The 21,509-nt window shown below is 41.9% G+C and overlaps 1 protein-coding gene across 4 annotated transcripts in view; it reads left to right on the top strand.

The window, feature by feature from the left end:
- CAPZB (capping actin protein of muscle Z-line subunit beta) overlaps positions 1–21,509 on the top strand; it is a 64,101-nt gene that overhangs the window by 17,965 nt on the left and 24,627 nt on the right. For 3 of the 4 annotated variants that reach the window (XM_080564257.1, XM_080564258.1, XM_080564256.1), the window contains 2 exons: positions 13,040–13,161; positions 18,311–18,424. In XM_080564257.1, the coding sequence (XP_080420383.1) occupies positions 13,040–13,161; positions 18,311–18,424 (236 nt within the window). Of the gene's footprint in view, positions 1–13,039; positions 13,162–18,310; positions 18,843–19,590; positions 20,735–21,509 lie in introns of those variants that run through there. The other variant, XR_013941383.1, reaches the window with a different exon arrangement.

Raw genomic sequence — 21,509 nt, 5'->3', positions numbered from 1 at the left:
CTTCACGTCCTTTTTGTACCGTGCTGCCCAGAACTGCGCACAGTGCTCGAGGTGAGGCCGCACCAGCGCAGAGCAGTGCGGGACAATCCCTTCCCTCAACCGACTGGCAATGCCGTGCTTGATGCATCCCAGGGTACGGCTGGCCCTCCTGGCTGCCAGGGCACACAGCTGGCTCATGTTCAGCTTGCTGTCAACCACAACCCCCAAATCCCTCTCTGTGGGGCTGCTCTCCAGCGTCTCGTCGCCCAGTCTGTACGTACAGCCAGGGTTGCCCCGTCCCAGGTGCAGGACCCAGCACTTGCTCTTGTTAAACTTCATGTGGTTGATGATCGCCCAGCTCTCCAGTCTGTCCAGATCTCTCTGCAAGGCCTTTCCCCCCTCGACAGAGTCAACAACTCCTCCCAGTTTAGTATCATCAGCAGACTTACTCAAAACACCTTCTAGTCCTACATCCAAATCACTTATGAAAACATGGAAAAGAACTGGCCCTAAAATGGAGCTCTGTGGGACTCCACTGGTGACCGGCAGCCAGCCTGATGTAACCCCGTTTACCACAACCCTTAGAGCCCTGCCCGTCAGCCAATTGCTCACCCATCGTGTTGGTTTTATCAATCTGTATGCTGGAGATTTTGTCCAGTAGGGTGCTGTGAGAAACCGTTTTGAAAGCTTTACTGAACTCCAAGAAAATGACATCAACGGGCTTCTCTTGGTCGACTGGATGGGTGATATCATAACAGGAAATTCAATTTAAGCAGGACCTACCCCTCGGGAACCCGTGATGGCTGTCACCTATGACTGCATTGTCCCTCAGGTGTGTTTTGATAATCTCCATAATTTTACCAGGCACTGACGTGAGACTGACAGGCCTGTTAGTTACCAGCATCTTCTTTTTTGCCCTGCTTGAAAATTGGCACATTTGCCAGCTTCCAGTCAACTGGGACCTCTCCAGATTCCCAAGACAATTGAAAAATAATTGAGAGGTCCCGCGCTGACATCAGGCAGCTCTCTGAGCACCCTGGGATGAATCCCATCAGGCCCCATGGACAAATGGATCCAGGTGGAGCTGCAAAACCTGCACGCATTCAGGGTTGGTTGGCAGTTTTCTTTCCCACTGTCATGGTCCTCCAGCTCAGGGCACTCCCGAAGCCTTATCATCGGTGTTGAAGACAGAGGCAAAGAAGGCATTAAACGTCTCTGCTTCGCCTTTGTCCTCGTTTGTGAGGTGACCATCCCCATCAAGTAGCAGACCTATGTTTCTCCAGTCCTCCTTTTTCTATTCACATACTTAAAAAAGCCCTTTTTATTGTCTCCCACAGACCTGGCCAGCTTCAACAGTAATTGGGCTTTGGTCACGTGAATTTTCTCCCTACAAAAGCAAACAGCATCCCTGAAAACAGCGTGGCACAGTTTCCTCTGACCTAAGCTTCCAGATGTTTGCAGACGTGGTGCATTGGTTTGGAACGGAGCTGTTAGACCTTTGAACTAAGCCTTTCCTCCCACCTTCTTGCGAGAACTACATCCCCTTTCTGTGCAGGTCTGAATTTTATGCACGATGCTGACAAACCTTATCCCAGAGACCTTAAAAACCTGATGGTTCTGCAACTACTTGAACTAGTACCTCTTAATTAAACCTTTTAAATAACAGTATCCAAACTGTTTATCATCTTTACACACAGAAGAGTGGCTGCTTACCAGGGAAAAGTTGAGCCGAGGAGGTCTGTTACGAAGTGGAATTGAAGCTGGTAGTGAGCTTGGGAGGAGTCCTGTGGTGAAAAAGCCGGCTGATAGAGATTTATCAAACTCTATTTAAATATTGCGTTTGGTTACACAAGCCAAGGTATAGATAAGAAAGCTCTGTGGGTCAGGAAGGGAATTATTCCCTGCAGGAAGGGATTATTTTTTTTCTTGAAACCATTTACTAATTGGCTACATCTGTGCCACCAAAACTCTTGGCAACTTAAGGCATCATTTTTGTGGCTGTTGCTTGAGGTGGGACCCAGTAACTAAATCCTTGGTATGATCTGGTATGACATGGCTATTTTTCTGATGGAATTTGGAGGAATGAATGGATATCAGGGCTTAAGCAACTCTAAGGACCGACCGGAGCAATGACTGGTGGGGGGAGCTATGGTAAGCTTGGCTGTGTAATTGCTATGAGGTTTTTCTAATGACTCAGAAAATTGCTAGTTCCCTCTAAATGTTGGAATTACTTTTGGATGGTGCTCATTAGTGCTCTACATGCTTTCCATCAGCATCTCACTGACTGGGCTTCTTTTCATATTGGGAGCGTAACGTGAAACAGACCAGTTTGAACCATGCGTATTAAGAGGAGGGTCCATGGGATTCCCACACTAGTTCCTGCAGTCTCTTCTCTGGGGAGGAGATGAAATAACTTGTTAAATCCAGTATGGCTTCTTTATTGTCGAGACATCTGTGGACCTGCCTCTTCTGCAGCCCTCTCTCAGCCTGACCTCCACAAGACACAAGTCTGAACTCGGTACAAGAGCAGTACACGCACTGCCACCTTGTAATAGTTCCAAAACCATCATGGGCCAGACTCTAGCAAATAGTTTGTTGACCTTTTTTTGGCAAGTTTCATCTAAACCTTCACAGCTGATGGTTTTTATTCTGTTTGCTGTACTGTTACCAGACAATAACCTCCTTGAAGTAAAAGGTCAGGCTACAAATGCACGATGAGCATGAGTAGGTTCGTTAAATTTGTGATAGAACTATAAAAGACGGCACGCTGACTTCTGCTTCCTTTGTGCTTGGTTTCCTTGCTTCATTACATTTCCATGCTGGAGTAAACTTGAAGCAAGCAGGGGCATGAGTGTTTTTTTTTTTTTTCCCTGTGTAAAGAGTAGGTTATTTCTTGAAGTCTGCTTGCAGCTCAGCTTTCTGCAGCCTTTCTATAGGAACTGATCTGCAGGCTGATGTGTAACTTAACTGCTCTCGTGCTGATTAAGATCCGTTGGAAGGCAATGGTGATGACTTAAATGCATATTTGTATGCAAAAAGCTTTCCAAAACTAATATAGGAAGAACCTAACATCTTCCTAGGTTTGTAATGCTGCCGAGAAGGATAGCTGTACTACGTTCCCCGTCTGAGGTCCCTGTTACTCTGTCAAAACTCTGCTTTTTAATAAGAGAGCATCCTGGGGCCAGTAAGAATGTGTGGAATATGTTCAAGGCTGTGCATCACTGCCCCCAAGTGTTGAGCTGACCAAGGCAAAGGGTCTGGACTTGAACACAAAGTAAAAAAGGGTGGGTAGAAGAGTAGAAATTTTGGGGTCATTGGCCCTCATCAGACCAGACGCTTTTCTTTCGTTAGCAAACCAGTTTGTGGGTTGCCCTTTTACCACATCTGTTGTTGCTTTTTCAAACTGCGGAGTCCTCAATTAGAGTTCATTAGAGACCTTGTCAATCACAGGACTCCAGAAGTGCAGGCTGAAAGGAGTTGTGTGCGGTGCTGGTAATGTGCCTTGGCATGGAACGCTCTGCTTGGAATTCAATTAGTCGTTAGTTGTAAATAGACAACTTGGAGGCTGTCGGTGTGCAAGAGGACTTTGAAATCGCTATGAGAAGTGTTTAGTGTAGGCGCATGCCTTTTTAAGGACAACTAATTTAAATTAGAATAATTTTCCGTGGAGCTCTGGGAACCGGGGTGGCAGAAGGCTGGGAGCGTGTACCTGTCAGCCAGGCCTGGAGTGTAATTCCTTTTCCACGAGAGGAGCGTTACAAGGCATCGCACTGCTCTGAGATGGAGTTACCGTGAGGATACCCCCAAGCAATAACACTTGTAGCATTGCTACACAATTGAAATCTGTATCATAAATACTGTCGCTTTTCCTTATTGCCTCAGTTTCCCCAGCAGAAGTTGTTGCTGTTGACGTTCTGTGCTTACGGAAGTCAGTTGTGAACCACGTGTTCCATCGCATGCTGAAAGGGGAATATTAAGGGGATTTTCTGGACGGAAATGCTTCTTTTATCAGTTAAGAGTAAGGTTTTGGTTTTGCTCATGCAAATCACAGACTGGCATGAAATAAGGAGGCTGGTAGAGTGGGTGAATGGTTTATACTGAACGATCAGAACGATTTTGGAGATTTGTCCTCCTGCTTCCTTTCTTTGAAGGTGACAGCTGTGTGTTAAGTTGGTCTTCATATGCTTTTAGCTGTTTTTTTTCTCCCCAAGAGAAGCCCCATCAGGTTTCAGGCAGTGCTGTTGTGGAGGCTCTCTGCCAAGGACACCGTGGAAGCACAAAGCAGGGTAGGTGAATGTTAGCTGGGATCATGCCTTCCTGAAGCCTTTCTCTCTTCAAGACAGCTTCACTGACATGTTCCGGAGGGGTGCATCTCTGGGAAAGGATGGAGACTGGATTTGTTGTGCTCAGGGGCCACATGCAGCAAGGGGTCTGTGTCAGGGTTGCCTTGATGGCTTTGGCTTGGATATGGAAGTTGATGTGCCCTCAGTCTCGGTAAAAGTGAACCAGGTTCCTCTGTAAGTAAGAATTTCCTGCCGAGTGTTTAATTTGGGTGATTGCCTGTCTGTGCACATATAAACGGAATGAAAAATCTCGCTGACTCAGAAAAATCAGATGGCTGGCATGAAGTGGGAATGGGGAATCATCCTTTCAAAACTGGATCATAAAATGGACAAGCAGGCTCACCAGGAGAGCGGGGCTTGTTCGCAGCCACGACTTTCATCTCTTCCCAGTAGGATTGGTATTCAGATAACGTTCAATTTATTCCCATTCTTCTTCCGTGTTAAATGTGAAAGCTTCCTTGAAGTAGAGAATCAAGTTACTGTTGACAAGGAAGAAATAAGGCTAAAGTTATTTATTGATAAAGCAATCAGTAGCTTCACTGGTTGTTTTTTCAAGGGTAATTTGTACTTAAAGATTTGGGAGGTAACAATCTTTGCTTGAGTTTCTGATTACAGCAGAATACTTAGATATTTTAGTACGTGTTACTTTTTAAAAAGTCCCAGAGTAATGAATTTACACGTGTATAAACTTCTGATTTTGAAATATTTGAACAGTATTCATAAGCCTGCTTCATATAGCTAGCGTGCTTCCAGGCAAGCCTCAAATCTGCTTGTGTGCCTTCTGGTAACTGAAGATATATGAAGCTAGAGAATTTATCCTCAGTAAAGCGGTGTTGCTTCGGCTGCACAGACCATAAAGAACATGAGAATGTGGCTGGGGTTCTTTGTATCTCGAGTCCAAAAGCCTAAGAAGTGTACAGTTTTGAGGAGAAAGATAAAATAATTGAATGCAGATGGCTAGCTGAACAGCTAGTGAGGGTAGAAGATATTTTCAAAAAATAAATAAAATTCAGACCCAGTGAAAACTTGAAAAGAGTGGAAGCAGAACTATGCTGACAGCCTCACGGTGTAAGTGCTGAGTTTTTGACCTGCTGCTCTTCCTGAGTTTGCTGATGGGTGTGATAGGCTCCAGGCTATCTGCAGCCAGTTGCTTTTCTAATGCAAGGATTACTGGCTAAAGAAAAGGGAGGCTGGCTCCGAAGAAACTTAACGGTGGTTACGAGCCAGTTTTCCATTCGGTGAGTGGCTTTAAGCAACTTTTCCAACTAGAAAAGATTACCTCTGGATACCTTGATGGTAACTGGAGATCACCGTGTGTGCAAATGGTCAGCGTGATGCTGGCATAGAGCTAGCAACCCCGCTTGCATGAGATTGTAAAAATCAATTTCTGCTTCACTTCTGGCTCTGTATTTATGTAGTCATTTTCTTCTTAAGCCTGAACTGTGTCTCTTTTCTTCCAGGTTCCTGCTGGTGTTACTAACCCTTGAAATGTCTGTTCAAATCTTTCTAATGGAGTGTGTGTTTGGGGGGGGGGGGGTCAGGGGATCACTTGATGAGGTTGAATCCTGATTAGAAACCTATCTAAGAGCTTTCAAAGATTGGGGGGGTGGCAGGGGAGGCTAGGCTATAGAAACTTCAAGGTAAAGAGCTGGAGAGTACGCCTGTGCCTTTCCTGTAGCTGTTGCTGGATATCTCCAACACCAGCTGGACTCCTGACACATGCAGTCGAGACTTCCCGAGATATTGATATGCTGTGACGACTCATGGGACTTGTGACTGGTAATGAGATACAGAAGCCTTCACCTGCAGGTCACTAGTCAAAATCTGGGGCGTCTCATTGTGCCTGCCAGATGGCTAGCTTTTGTTTCTTGGTAAGCTCCATAATGCAGAATCCAGCAAAAGCTCTATTTTATCCAGCGAGTCACCGGAAGAATGCCAAGGATGCTGTTTTATGAACAGTAGTCACCTTTCAGAGATTTTAGATGCACTTCCTTGAGCTAAATTGAAAAAGTCTGTAATTAACATCATGTTTCTGCTGTGACATCGCTGACTGGATAAGTCCAGATCTGCAATCTTATGCTTGCCTTTTCCCAGAAAAGCTAATTGATTTTTCGTTTCATTTTTGATAATTCTTGCAGTGCTGGAATTCAATGCAAATAAGTAAAGCTGAGCTGTTTCCAATATCAATTACATTGGCCTTGGACACGAGTACATTTAAATGTCATTTAGTAAACAAAGCATGAAGAATGTATGGCCCTTGGACATCTGATGGATCAAATTAAGGTTTAGCAACGCGTGGATATGTGGGAGTGACGTTACTAGTGGTTTTAGGTCCAAAATGAATGGAGCCAGGCTTCCTTCTAGAGTTTCCACAACATCCGTTAGACCATGTCTGCGTTCTGCAGGAACAGGAAAATCTGAGGCTGTGGAATGACTCGGAAAAATTATAGTATTTTATTAGATGCTGGCCAAGAGGGGAGGAATCCAGGCTGAAAGGGTGAAAGGGGGGGGGGGGGGGGTGTCTTGTGCTAAAACAATTCTTCTGTGGAACTGCTGGTGACTTGCATGGGCTGTTCTTTGCAGCCAAGTGACTTCCCCAGGTAACACGGGCAACGTTTTTGTCTACTACTTTAATGATATAAGTTGCCGTAAAGAAAAAGCAAAGTCTTAAGAGTTCACATGCAATTAAGGTACTTGTTTTTCAGTTTGTATGCAGCTTTTAATTAAAAACTCATCAAGTTACGTGTTTTCAGATACCTGCATGTTATAGACACACATTCCAAAGGAGAAGTGGATCTGAATGCCTTCATTGCTAATATTTTGAAGCTTCTTCTAAAACCTTAAGGAAAAATGTTTCACCTTTTTAATTTTTATGCATTTAGCATAGTTCTGCAGTGTGTGAGGTTCCTTGTGGATGTCCTGACCTCTACATAAAGGTGGAAAAACATGCATTTTTTTAAGCACAGAACCTTACACAAACAATATTGCTGCTTCAATTGCAAACATGATTTATTTCAGTTAAGGCTGTAGGGGAAAAACAAAAGAATAATAATAGTACCCTTCGTGTACTTGGGTTGCATGGCTAGTGAGCCAAACTGAACTTTTCTGAATGTATGGTGCAGAAATAGATGCAATCCAGCAGCCAGCCTAATCAAAGCTAAGCTGGAGAATGCATGTGAGACTGAAGAGGCTCACATTTACCTGTTTAAACATTTACCTGTTTAGCCTTTACTGCTCATTTATTCTAACCTTTTTTAGAGGCCAGTTCAATTGTGTTTAAACAGATTAACTCAGAAACAATTGTTTTGGTAACATTACCAAAAAGTGAGTCAAGAAGGAAAGATTATTAGGTTAGCTATGCCAGCAAATGCACAGTTTGACCACGGCACAAGTGATTATTTGTCTTGATAGCAGAGCAGTCGACTTAATTAAAACACTGTCCACATACCTGGCTTGCTCTGATGGAGAATACTGTTACACAAGACAACAGAATCCTTGTTCAACATGCAGCAGAGTAAGCCTAGCTCATTCACTTTTTCTTTCCTCTCTACTAAGCGTTCATTGTGTATCTCCTTGGAAAAAATAAATCCCACAAACACAGTGCCCTGGTGCACGGTATGTGCTTCTGAATGATGCTGCTATTCCCATCCAGCCTGAACAGCTGAGTCCGGACCTCCTCGGAGTCCTCTCTTTCTCTTTACTGATTTACAGCGAGGGTGGTCTTGCTCCGTGACTACATACACAGGCACTATAATAGATGGAGTGCTTATTTGTGGAAACGTGTGCACTAGGGTCCAGAGTACACTGTGGACCCAATTGTATTAACGATGGCCTTTAGCTAAAGATATAAGGTTAAAATTATATTCTGCATTTGACCTTCCGCTGCTTTAAGGGTGGAGAAACTTGTGTCAAAATAAAGCTGGGAGCACACACTTTGCTTACAAAGCAATCCTCGTGTAGTCCATGTTTTCATCACAGCGACGCTTATTTATAGCGTGGTGATGAATGGAGTAAAATCACTGCTTTGGCATTTCGGGATTGGCCTGGGAAGTGGGTTAATTCTTGCAGTTCTAAATTTTAAGTCTCTTTTCTCTTTATAAAGACTGTTAGAGACAAACGTGCTTACTCAGACACCTAAGAGCCTTTTGGCTTTCCAGTTAACATAGACCAAGTGAATACCAAAAGTTGATGCTAATCTGGCGTTTCAGTCTGAAAACTCAGAATGGCAGTGGGCTGGCTGGTCTTTGAAGCAGAACTGTCTTCACTAGGATCGGAAGATAGGGATATCTTTTTGCTAAATATAAACTGAATTCCACAAGAGTCTGAACATGCGAACAGTAATTTAAATGAAGGTTCAGTGCTTGACTTGGGGAAGAATTTAAGGAAGGACATGTGCATAATGGAAAACAATTGTTCGATGCTTGCATTGCAGTAGCTTGTTTAGCCTGGCAGTGCAAAATATCTTATCAATGCATGTTTAAAACGCAAAAAACATTAATTCCGAAGGAATCAAATAGCCTTATGTAGCTGAAGTCTTCAAAGCTGCAAATGACCATGTGCAGATTACTGCATTTGCCATGTAAGTGGCTTTATAACATAGAAGAGGAAGACCAGTTTGCATAAGTCCTGTCAATCCTTTCTTAAAATCTTGTCAATCCTTTCTTAGGAAAGAAGTAGAGCAGCTGTTGAAAGTTGATGTAATAAATAATAAAGAAGTTATTCTCTTGGGGTAACTGTGCCACATTTGGACTTTTTTTCCAAGAACTGGAATTATATGAGTAGTTCCATCAGCTGAAATACCTCTGTTCTCTTATCAACACTGTTGAAATTGTCTAATACTTCCAGGGTGTGAGTAGATTTTCTTCCCAATTTTATTCTGAAAGAAACTGAAGGAGAAAAGAGTATATTGCCTGAAGTCATGTAGGGTGTCTGGAGTGAAGAGAAAACGAGTGTTTAGCAATGTGATGGAAAATCCTGGGTAGGAAGGAACCCGCAAAGATCGTCAAGTCCAACTCCTGGCTCCACACACGACTGACCGCCTGTTGAAGAATATTACTGCAATACCGTATTGAAATACAGTGTTATGCTCTAAAAGTGTATGATGCAGCACATTCACTGTCACAGCTGTAAGCCTAGCCACAGCTCTTAGAAACTGAAAAAGAGGCTGTGCTTATGAACACTTCTGTTACCAACTCATCCCAAGAGAAATTTAGTTCATCGTTGCTACGTGGAAGTGAAGTGCCTTGTTTTTTAAGGCATAACATGTCATGGGGACCTTCTGGTCAGTAAGAGACTGTTTTCCCATTAAGCAGTACAGAAACACCCTCAGCATCCGTGGAAACCTTTAGGCATGGCATAGCCTGGTGTTCTGGAGGAACTTTTTGAGGATTCGAATAAGGAACCCTTAATATTACTTAGTTAATGAGACAGGGTTTGTAAATGTGGAAAAAAGCCTGCAGCTATAACAGCACAGTCAGAACTACCCTGGTGATCTCTGAGCACTAGTCAATGACAACTCAAGTTTGTTTGGCAGTGTTAATTATTACTTTTTTTTTAAATCTGGGATGTGGAAAATTCTTAGAGTTCTGTAGAGATTAATCAGAGCTTTAGATGGGAATTTGCAGTTGACTTTTGTTTTTCCTTAGTAGTGTTGTTGGTCATCTTAATTCCAAGTTTTGTCTTTGGCAAGTGAAGATGATGCAGATGATACCTGCATTCCTGGGATGCGTTGATTTGGAATCACCCAAGGTTTAGGGCTCCATGTCCATGTATAGCATGTTTTGCAGTGGTCCTTTAGCCAAAATCTTTCTGCTATGTGTTCTGTTATCCTTTCCACCCAAGGGATCTTTTCTTGGGAAGGATTTTAGTGGGCACGTGCTATTTTTAGAGAAAATTAATTTTAATCTTTTTTTTTTTTTTAAAATCAACCTTAAAAGTGGACAAGGGGATGAGGGAATTCGCGATGGTCCTTGATTCTTTGAAAGTTTATCCCTCAGATTTAGAAAGCTTTGCAATTCAAAGGAAATCGTGTCCTGCATAGCAAGCATGAGCCCTATTACAAAGCATTTCTTTGAGCCAGGAGAGTGGTGGTGTTATTCACAGGCTTCATCCTGGCTCTTAAGGTGATATCTTAATTTTGTACCCATAGAAAATTGTACCAGCAGAAAATTACTTCCATAAGTGTGTTTTTGCCTTGTGGCAGTAGCACACTGCATTGTCTAGGCTCTTGAATAGCCACAATGTGTTTACTTCGTTGTTTGACTTTTTTAAAGGTCTTTGGTTCAGATAGATATAAGGAGCTTTTCTGCAGGGGAATTGACTCGGGCTCGTGTTTGGGATTTCTTTTGGAAACGTTGTGTGTATATATACTTGATTTTGAAGAACTGTACAGCGAAGCCTCTCGTGCTCTCTTACCACATGTGTAGCGTAGGGCTTCTCTGGAAGAAATGCAATAGTAACAGAGTCTGGGAAAAAAGCCACTTTTCTCCAAATCATTTTTCCTCATGTAGATGGCTGTTGGAGTGAGGAGCCTGTTTCGAGGCTCTTACCTCTGGGTGCGTGTACAGCTGGCCGTGGAGCAGCCAAGAAGGATGGGCTTGGTTGCACCTAGGAGCAGCCCCGAGCATGGCTCTGAATGGTGAGGCCTTTGGGTCTTGTTGCATGCGCGTCTAAAACAGAAGTAGTCGTCTAAAGTTGCTCTGCCCCTGAGGAGTCAGCCTGAAATTAATGGGCAGCGGAGAACTGAAGGGAGAGACAAAGTGCAAGCAGATGGGCTCGTGAGCGGGGATACATCTTTCCTCTTAGCTTGTGCCACACCACCTCTGATTTGTATCAGCTCCGTGGAGCATTAGGATCATCTGTTTTCAGAAAAAGTAAAGGTTTTACTAAAAGCTGCTTGTTTCCATTCTGCTTTTATTTACTCAGCAGATGGTTTTGGTATGATGGTTTTGAGGTTGCTTCAGCCAAGTCTCAAAGGGTGAACTCCTGGGAGAAGCATTTGGCTTTGTGTAAATACATAACTGCCCTGTTCTAAAGAACTGAAGGCCGAGCTCTCCTGTTATCATTGGTTGCCACACTATATTGTGTATAACATATATTGCGACCAAATAATAAAAAAAAACAAACTGGTTCAGCTTTTTTAGCACAGACAGTAGCTTTACCAACCATTTCTTGGCTTCCCTCTGTGTGTTTGTGGGGTGATATGTGGGTTAGCTGCTGTGTCTCTTGCTAGCCACATCTTGTTTTGGCCTTTTTTTTGTCTTTTGTGGTTACTTTGTTTTATGTCTTTGCTTACTTTGACTTAATACCTTCTTCTGTATGTACTCCTTGTACCTGGGATTATTACTGTTTTTGTTTCAGCTAGTTTGATCTGTTACGATACTTGTCGCGCATTAAAATAGGTTGTGTTATACCTTTGGGAGCTGTTGTAACCCCCCAATTTTTTTCCATTTAGGCTCTTTTCTTTTGAAATAGCACCAACCAGTTCAGTGAATCAACAGCTTGAATAGAAGAAAGCAGATGCCCATATTTTCTTTATTTGTCCTTCCCTTTTCATTTCTTACAAGTTGTGAATTCGTCACTAAATGATTAATTTTACCCTGGATTGTTTTTTGTCTTGATGTTTTCAATCAAGTTTTCATCTCTACAACGTAGCATGAAAAGTAGAAGAGATTTCACATTAGTTATTTCTTCCATCTTCTGTATTAACTCGTTGCTGTCACCAGCATATTCAAGAACTTACCAGTTGTTCCATTGTGTTCCTAACTTTCCGCTGGGAAAGGATGCTTTATTTTAGTCCTTTTCCCTTTAGGGGGAAATCTGGAACTCTTTTCTTGAGGGAAACGCACCATACACCAATTATTTAATAACAGCTTCAGGATGGTTCAGTCATGCCCCAGGTGACACAGTGCTGCACGTGCCCTGAGATGGAATTCCTCCACTGGCCCAGGCACAGCCTGCGTACTGGGAATATTGATATTGATACCAGGGCCACCGTCAGCTCCAGAACAAGAGACCACGGGATGGAATTTGCTCTGCTTGCTTGGCTTGCCTTCACGCTAGCCTCAGGCTGCAAAATGTAATTTTGGCTTTGCAGTACATCTAAGCTTCTCTGCCACGTTAAAACTAGATTTTTACCGTCTTTCTCCACTTGAAGCGCATGGAGACAGCTGGGATTATGAATGCATTATAAGCTACCTGTGTAGGAGATGTTTGATTTTACATGAGCGCACGCGTGTGCACACATGTACTTTTATTAGCCAACGTGGTAATGTTTGGCCAGCTGCCTGGAAACTATTCTAAACTCGACCCAGAGTGGGAGCTTGTGAAAAATACACTCTAGCATACGGATGGCATATTCTTTTAGCAGCTCCCTAGTTTCCACTCCATTATAAATATTTACCTTTATTCATCAGTCCTCAACAATCACTTCACTAGATGTCATTGGCAAGAAGCTAACATTGAGACTGTATATATTTAAGTGTGCTGGACCACACTAGTGGTTAGGTAATTAAATCTGAAATTATTGGAGGTGGGAGCCTAGGACTGTGTTGTAATTTAAGTGCAGGCTTTTTTCTTATTTCTTTTTTTTTAAAGGTTTCTGGCTTTGGGACAGATGTGAGCTATTAATAACAAAATCTGTTCTTAGGGATACCAGACTCTCCTAATTTTAATATATTACCCTCTCTTCCCTCCCTGTTTTTTCTCCAATCCATCAGGTCCCAAGCCTCTGTGAAGATCTCCTCTCCTCTGTTGATCAGCCATTGAAGATTGCACGAGATAAGGTGGTAGGAAAAGATTATCTATTGTGTGACTACAACAGAGATGGAGACTCGTATAGGTGAGTTCATATCTCAAGAAAGGAGCTAACTGGTTTACTTTTTACATCATTTGTATATTGTATTCTTAGTGTAGTCTTATTGTATTCTTATTGTTGTCTTAAAAAAAAAAATTAACTCTTCTCAGTTATGAATCTTGAACTGTTTCAAATCCTGTTCTCTTGAGTAAGACACTGGGTATGGAAGTAGTCCGTAGTATTTCCCTGATACAAAAAGACACAAATATCATCTCCAGATGACTGTAGTTTCAGACGTGCTGATTGTACGGTTGCTAATCTGATGACCTTTGCAAGGCAGGTCCCTGTCTGTCTGTTGCAGGAACAAGATATGTTTTATCCTAGAAACTTAGTGCTTCTGTTTGTTTTCTGTACTGTGATTTGCAGTCACTCACTCAAGCCTAAAATGTGATGCCATCATCTTGTTAAAAGGCTGACACTAACAGATTTCTCTTAGGCTTTCTGGAGCATAGATATGTTTTAGAGGATTAAAAACAGTTCGATCTTCAGAAGAAATGGTTGTGGTGGCCTTGATGTGAAATTAAACCACCTATTTTTGCAAGGATGTAAAATCTTTGGAATGGATAACAACAACAAAGTGATGATGCAAGCAGTGAGTTTAAACAAAATCATCTTTTTGAACGAAGCAGCATGGACTTGCCAGCTGGGAAGGGTTCTTTCACTCATCTTTTGCACGGGACTGAGTCTGACTTTGGATGTGCATTGTCATTAGTTCTCTGTGAAAACCTTGGCCCCGGTTTTTTAGCAGAGAAAAGGAATCTCTTTCTACCAAAATAGCTCGTTTATATTGAGGACTATAGACAAAGACAGTGACAATATTTGAAAAACATGAGCTTTATGTAATTAAAAGGGCTGTAACAGTGGAATAATGGTATGATGAGTGTTTAGTATTTTGGCAGCTGCTTTGAATGTGGTTTCTCTTTTTTTGGTTTTATTCCATCCCTTCCCATTAGGATGATTACGTTTCAGCAGCCAACACTTAAAGCTCTTTGCATTACCTGCCTTTTCTTAACATCTGTAGTGACAGTGCCATAGTTCCAAATATTTAATCAAGAATCACAAAACTTATATTCCAGAAACCTTTGTGATTATTGCATCACCTGGCTTTTACTCTTTTTTTCTTAACGAAGGGTGCTGTGCTGTGAAGTAATGAGCCCCATTCATTCATCTTCTGTCCTGGGTTAACAGCTCAGCCACTCCAACTTTCCTGGTTGCGATTGAGAGTTGCATCTCAGGCTCTTTGCTTGGTGCAACAGCTTATATTTTTGGTGCTAGCAATTGTAACTGATCTGCAGTAAAAATTTAGCTTTGCTTTGTGCAGGTTTGGAGTAGAGATTTGTCGTCATCTGGCCAGAATGTTACAAATATTCTATTTCAACATGAAATTCCAGAAAATATTTAACTTTTTTTTTCTTTTAACTTTTTTTTTTTTTGGCTCAGGCCATCATTACAGAAGCAGGTAAGTTATGAAGGTTTATAAGTACATTGTTTTTAATTGCTTTGAATTGCAGGAAAGGTACTTATCTAAACTGAAAGCCTGTCTGTCTGCAGATGATCGGTGCAGACAGCCTACTGAGATTGGTTTTGCCCTAAAAGTAGGAGGAGGAGACTGCTAATGGATGCGAAGTTTGACACTGCATCGGGATTGTGCCCGACTGTAAATTTCAATGAGGATTTTTTTTAAATACATCCTTTGTTGCAGTGGGCCAAGAAGGAAGAAAATTTCTACGGTGAAGTGTTCGCTCGTGTCCTGAAGGGTACTATTCTGACACTGAAAGCTTGTTCAGCTGAAGGAGTTTTAGTAGCATCTCCTGGCCTCCACAAGATGTGTGCACGCAGCTGCATCCTTTCTGGCAGATGCCAAAGAAGGGAGCACATCACAGATACTGTATTTCTTGTGGGTCCTTCAAGAGATGCGTTCTCACTGAGGCTGCGGTGTGTTTCTTACAGTCTCCTTGAATCCCGTTTAGACTGTTGACATAAGCATTTATCACCAGAGGCTCGGAAAAATTGGAGAGGCACTTGTTAAACAGAACTGTGACACGCTGCAATAACTAATAACGCTTGCTCCCTGCCCTCCCCAGCACCCCACGTTTAATTAGCACATTTGGCAGCCCTTTCTTTAGGGTTACTTTTGTGCCTGCCTCTGAAATTTGCTCAATCTTTTCTTTGCTGAGAAGATCCTTAAATAGTTAAAAGGAAGTAGGAAGACTTGTGTTTTTTAAATCTCAGAAAAATGTGGGACTTGCCGGGTTTTCAGGACAGGTATTTTATTTTTTCATACGGGGTAGCCATAAAGTATTCAGCTGTTGGCGTTAAAGAATTCTTTTTTCTCTAAGGCTTTTGGTTCAAGTGTTCTGGATTGAAGTGATTCTCCCTTCTGGAATTGATTGGCCTCAGCCCTGTTTCACAAAGTAAATTCTTTCCTTCAACACAACGCAAAAGCCTTTGAAAACCAAGTGACGCGAACATGTACATGTGTTAATCCTATTCTGTGCCTGCGTTCAGACACTGTTATTCATACCTCATAAAATCTGAAGTTGTTACTGAGAAGCGGCTCTTACACTAATTTAATCAATTAGGCCAGAATCTAGGAGGAGTTTACTGTGCTTTTAAAAGCTTTTGGTATTTCCACAAAGATTTTCAGAACCACACACTAGATGAGGACTCATAAATACTATTCCCTGCCTGTAAAATGCTACATCTCCAATTACTGTACATTTAAAACTAAACTTCAATTTTCTTATCGGAGTGTTTGCTAATTGTGTTTCTTGTAATACTAATCCAAGGATTTCAAAGCATTCTGTGGACAACTGTGCCTCATATAATTTCTGCAGGAAAGGTGAAGCTAGGTAGTCACACCTTTTCACTGGGAATTGAGCTTTGTACGTGGTTTCTTTTTTTGAGTGGCTTTATAGTTTGTATAGTTTGTATAGTTTATAGTTTATAGTTTGACTGGGAGTCGAATTTAAAAAATGGCTGGGATGATTGGCCATTCTGGTGATAATCCCACCTGCTTCATGGGGCATCATTCAGGGAAATTAATATCCTCATTGCTGAGCCCCTCACAATTTTCTCCTTCCTTATATTTAGATAGGCTTGGTTTTCTTCATGTCAAACAAGGATCAGACTAGCAGGAACATCTGGAGTCTCTCTTGGATCTTCATAAATGGATAGTTTCACATCTCATCATAGTATCACTGCTGCTTGTGGGAGCAGCCTTTGGTGTGTAGCCTTGCAGGCGCTTCTGCAAGTGCTCCTGTAGTAAAAGATTTGTGGGGGATATCAAAATGCAGTGGGATCTGCATTGTGAAAGCAGACCTCGTTTTCTTTTTTTGATATTAGACTTCAAGGTCTCTGCCTTTGTCCATACGTTTCCATTCTAAGTATGTTTGATCGCTCCATTAAATGGAATCCTTATGGGGAATTTGGTGCCAACAACGCTGAATCCTGTTAGCTGAAACAAAAAACATTCTCTTTTAGGGGAATTAGAGGTCTGACTTTTGAAATTTAAGTGCTCGTGTCCATCTGTCTTTCTTCAAATAGTCTCCATGTAAGTTTTTAAATGTGTTGTGCGTACTCTTCCACAAAAAGAAAAAATTACAGGGTTGTGTTATGATTTTTTTTCTTAGGTGAAGTTGCTGCTGGCTCCATCCGTAATGGGTTGAAAATGCCACAATCTGCTAGCTAGAATAACTTACACTGCTAGGCTTTCCCTAAGCCCCATTCCGTCAGCCTCTAAAGAGATCTATTGTTTGCAGTTCAAGTATCTCCATCATGTCTCTGCATGGATTCTTTGCTCGCCCGTTTCCTTGAACTTGATGGAGAAGCAGTCTTTTGAGTTGACAGAAAACAGATTTATTTCTTTTTAATCTACCCTTTAAAATTTAGTAGAGAAAGTGCATCATATAAATGGTACTGGGGGAATAGTTGTATGCCTTTGCACTTGGTGGCATACAAACCCTGACTTGCTTTTGCAGACTTGATGGCAAGGTCAGTGCTCTGTCTGCCTGAACGTCTCCAGTGTGGCTTGGTTTTGGGTGCGCTGCCTGGTGGGTGTGGGAGTGCCCTTTGGGAACCCTGCAGATAGGATTTGGGGGGATTTTTTTGTTTGGATCTCTTCCAGATTTCAGAGAGCTGTTAGGTAAATGAACATTACTGCAGCTGTCTTCTCCGAAGTGACTGAGTTTTAAGCAACCGTTTTAAAATGGGAACTACCACCTGAAAATCATTGCCCTGGGTTGCTGTGACATAATTTAGCTTTTCCTGATGTCTCACCTTTTTGTTCAGAGAGGGTTGAAGTTCTTTGAAGGCACAAGGGCATAGGGAAGCGGAGCCTGTTCTTTGTGCTTTGCATTAAACATGTCAAAACTAGATGCTTTTCTGAAAAATGAATAACAAATGGCTACTGAGGCAAGAGCCCTTACGTATGGACTGCATTAAGACCCAGTGTTAGTTGGCTGGACTATTTTGAAAAGTGAGTAGGCAAAGGGTAGAGGTACGTTTTCTTAAACTACCACTGATATATGTAGGTTGGTTATCCGCAGGGAAAATGAAAAGGAGAATGCAGGTTTACTAAAAGGGAATTAGAAAAGTCTCAAGCAGATGGGCTACGGGTTCCATTAATCTTTTAGTAACAAATCTTTCATTAAGAGCACAAAATCTCTTCCATGCGTGCAGAAATCATATAGTAAAAACTACAGCTTTACAAACCCTGTTAAATCCTTCACAGTGCTCAGACATTTTCCTAATGTTGTGTTAAAAGAAGAGTTTATTTTAAATCAAACTAGTGGAGGAGAAGCCAGACCTTAATTCTAGACAGCAAAGTTTGGCTCAAATATCGTCAGACCCCAAATAAACTATGCAAAGTGTATGTATTTGCATGAAAATAACTTTAAATATCTAATGTGTAACAACCGAGGCCTTACCTTTGAGTATTTAAGAAGGAACAAATTCAAACCCAAGCATGTTTTTTTATACAGTAGGAACATGAAGAGAGGGAGTGGTCCCTAGTTACACTATGGAGTTTGAGGAGTCAGTGTCCCCTTCCTGTGGATCAGGTCTGACCCACGAATTTCTGGCCTTTCATTGTTTCTCTGTTGTCTAACTATCTCTGTTCTCGTCTCCTTGGCAGATCACCATGGAGTAACAAGTACGATCCTCCCCTGGAAGACGGTGCCATGCCATCTGCTCGCCTGCGCAAGCTGGAGGTGGAAGCCAACAATGCCTTTGACCAGTACAGAGACTTGTATGTCAGTTCTACCATACAGAGCCCTCTGCTTTCTTTGTTTCCTTCAGCAGGCACGCAAATACCTGCAAATATATTGGTCTGAAATGTGGTCACTAGCTGCCTCTGAGAGTGGCATACCAATATATAGTTGAGGAAGAAGGGAAGGCAGCAGCTGATCTTCTGTTGGGGAGTATATCCACTGATTTCATGATATGAAAATATGATAAAATTTGTCAGCATTTGTCAGCTGATGCTAAAGGCAGAAACCGAAGTGCTTTCCTGCTTCCCTCCCTCTCTCTCTTCTTGAATAAATTAATGGCATCTTTGTCCTGAAATGACCTGTGTTCTCTTTGATCTTGACTAAGTTCAGTCTTTAACCATCTGCTTTTTCCATTCCCTCTGGACTGTACTCTCAAAATATCTATAAATATATATAGCAGCAACTTGCACATTGTCCCATCTTTCTGTAAGATTACAAATACTAGTTCTGGTATTTGGCAATTCACTTCTGCTGCAAAGGCAGTTCTCTGGTGGCTGTGTTTTAGGCTGTGTCTTATGAAAGAAGTGTAAAGTGAAGGAATTAACAGAACTTGTGTTAGAAAAATGTAATTAGGCAGTGTCTGTTTAAGGCTGCAGCAGCAAAATGTCCAGGTGACTTGTCAGTCCAACAATTTTTCTGCAAGGTGGGACTGCACACGTCTTGCATTGCATTCACAGCTGCCTTGTGTATAGCTTGTGGTCTCTTCAGCAGCAGTGGGATGAAATAGTGATGCTAAATCTAAAAAGCAAGAATGTGTTGCAAAGCCAAAGAAACTTTCTGTTTTGTCCAATGATAGCTTGTTTTCCTTTGCTGCTTCTTCATGTTGTACACAACTGGAGATAACGTAGATGTAGTTCATCGTGTCACTTGAAATTTATACTATTTTAATGCTAACAAATGCAGGTTAAAGAAAAAAATCTTGCTAATTTTCTTCTTGTTTTAAGATGTGACTTCACGTAGCTTCTCCAGGCGTCTAATCTTCACACTTCTCTTTCAGATAACAACTTTTTACTTATTTTCTTGCATTATTTTTGTAGTTATCCAACTTGTCATATAGCAACAGTTGTTACAGGTATCTGAATTCACTGAAAGAATGGGATTTGCACATGTAGCAAAGAGGTTTGCAGTTACTCTTCAGGTGCAGACCAGACCAGTAGGGTGTTTTGTTCACTAAGGTGAAAATGAGTAGGCTTGTGGAACCAAGGCTGTCTTTTTGAATCCGTTTGTGATCATTGACCATGAAGTCACAGCTGAATATGGTTACTCCTCTAAAGAAATTTCAGTTGCAGAAAGGCAAGTGCAATACAGGTTGTTCTCAGACTTAGGTGAGTCTGCTGACCCTGCTCAGCATGCGGTACAATAGTAGCCTTAATGTATTGTATGGAAGTAAAAGGAGAGATCTTATCAAATTTCATCTTTCAGTTTGGCAGTCCAAAGTTTGTAGGCAGTATGTTAGAGGGGATACAGGAGGGATTTCTCACAAAGACTTCATTCTTGTAGCATCAGCCAGAAGTGACTGAGGCGTTCTGACTTGCAGAATAGTCAGACTAGATAAGAGCATCTGTCAGCACAGCGCGCTTTGATGCATGTTATGGTCTCAAAAATGCCTCAGAAAAAGAGGAGAAGGGTGGCTTACGTTTTGCTGAGTGGTGTAAAAATTGCGGTATTTTTGGAAAGAATTTGCAAAGTTAGGGAAACTTAACCTGACCACTTGAAGGGTTCCTCATGGTTGAAATTGGAAAGGACTTGTACTGTACCTACAATAGAGATTTGGATAAAAACATGCTTTGTTTTTGTAGTTGGACTCTGCAGTTTCCTTGACAATTGGATTTGGTATTTTGACAGCAAAAGCTTAATTTTCACTTGGAGATTGGAGGGGGAAAAAATGAGGTGGGGTAACAATTGCCAGCTTTTCACACTGCAACTCACTGGTCTTGCCAACACATCAGGTTGGGAATGACTGTAACAATTACCGGCATACCAGCTGCTGAAATCCTGTGGGAGTCTTAAGTGTGGGGAAGGTTGTAGGTGAGAACACGATGGCAGTTGCAGTGATGTAATTTCCATGGTCTGCTAGACCTGGGAACTAATTCTGTGTACCCACTGTGAAGGTCTGAGTACTGGCTGCTAAAGGTGTCACTAGCCGCCTAGTTTGGCAGCTGGCAGCACTGGGGAAGGCGTGTGTGATGCATCAGTACAACGTTATCACTGTCACTTCAGATTCCAGACCCAGTGACAGCAGAGATTTTCCAGCATTGTGAAAAATTTCAGGCTCATTTGAAAATACTGCTGGATTATTTGGAAAAAAAAAAAAAGCTAGTATGCTGGCGGTCTTTGTTACTGTATATACTGTATCTTCTGTGGAAATGATGATTTTTGTTATTTGGGAGGGTTTATAACAGGGGCACACCTTCTAGTAGTGATGTTATTTTCGTAGGCAGGTTTTGTAGGTTTTTGTAGGCAAAAAAAGGTTTATTGAATTGTAGTGACTTCCATTGTCCCTGTGCACTCGGATGGGGTTTCCAGACAGGCTGTTTGTAGGTGACATTAATCTATACTTCACGTTATAAGTACTTTCTTAAAAAAAGAAAAAAAAGTGAGTTTAAGTGCAGCGGTTGTTGCACTGTTAGACTTTGAGATCTCATTGCAGGTTAAGAGGATGAAAAGGCAGCTCTGGTTTGATGGACCAAGGTCTAATACAGCAGTCCCTTAAGAGGCTCTTCTGCCCCCTTCTGTACGGGGTAGAGAATGTTTTTGATCTACACCTCAGTTATGCTATGTTTTATGGTAGAGGGCTAACAGTTAATACAAAAATAATCTAATGTTTGCAGTCATTCCCAGAGAACACCAGGCTCCAGTGTGCTTGAATTTCCTAGGTCATTCTTGTAATAAGGATTTCTGCTAGTTTTTTGAAAGCAGTCTGTGGCTTTGTTTCTCAGCCTTGCTGGACTAAACTGGATCTTTTGTTGGTGGTTCTCTAGCCAGTCACAGGAGGACACCGCACCGTGTGGCCTTGTCATTGTCATTCCTAGGGCTAGAAGAGGAAGATCATGCGTGGATGTG

The sequence above is a fragment of the Anser brachyrhynchus genome (genome assembly GCF_964034855.1).
Source record: "Anser brachyrhynchus genome assembly, chromosome: 21".
Lineage (NCBI taxonomy): Eukaryota > Metazoa > Chordata > Aves > Anseriformes > Anatidae > Anser > Anser brachyrhynchus.
This window is presented reverse-complemented; position numbering and strand designations above follow the sequence as displayed.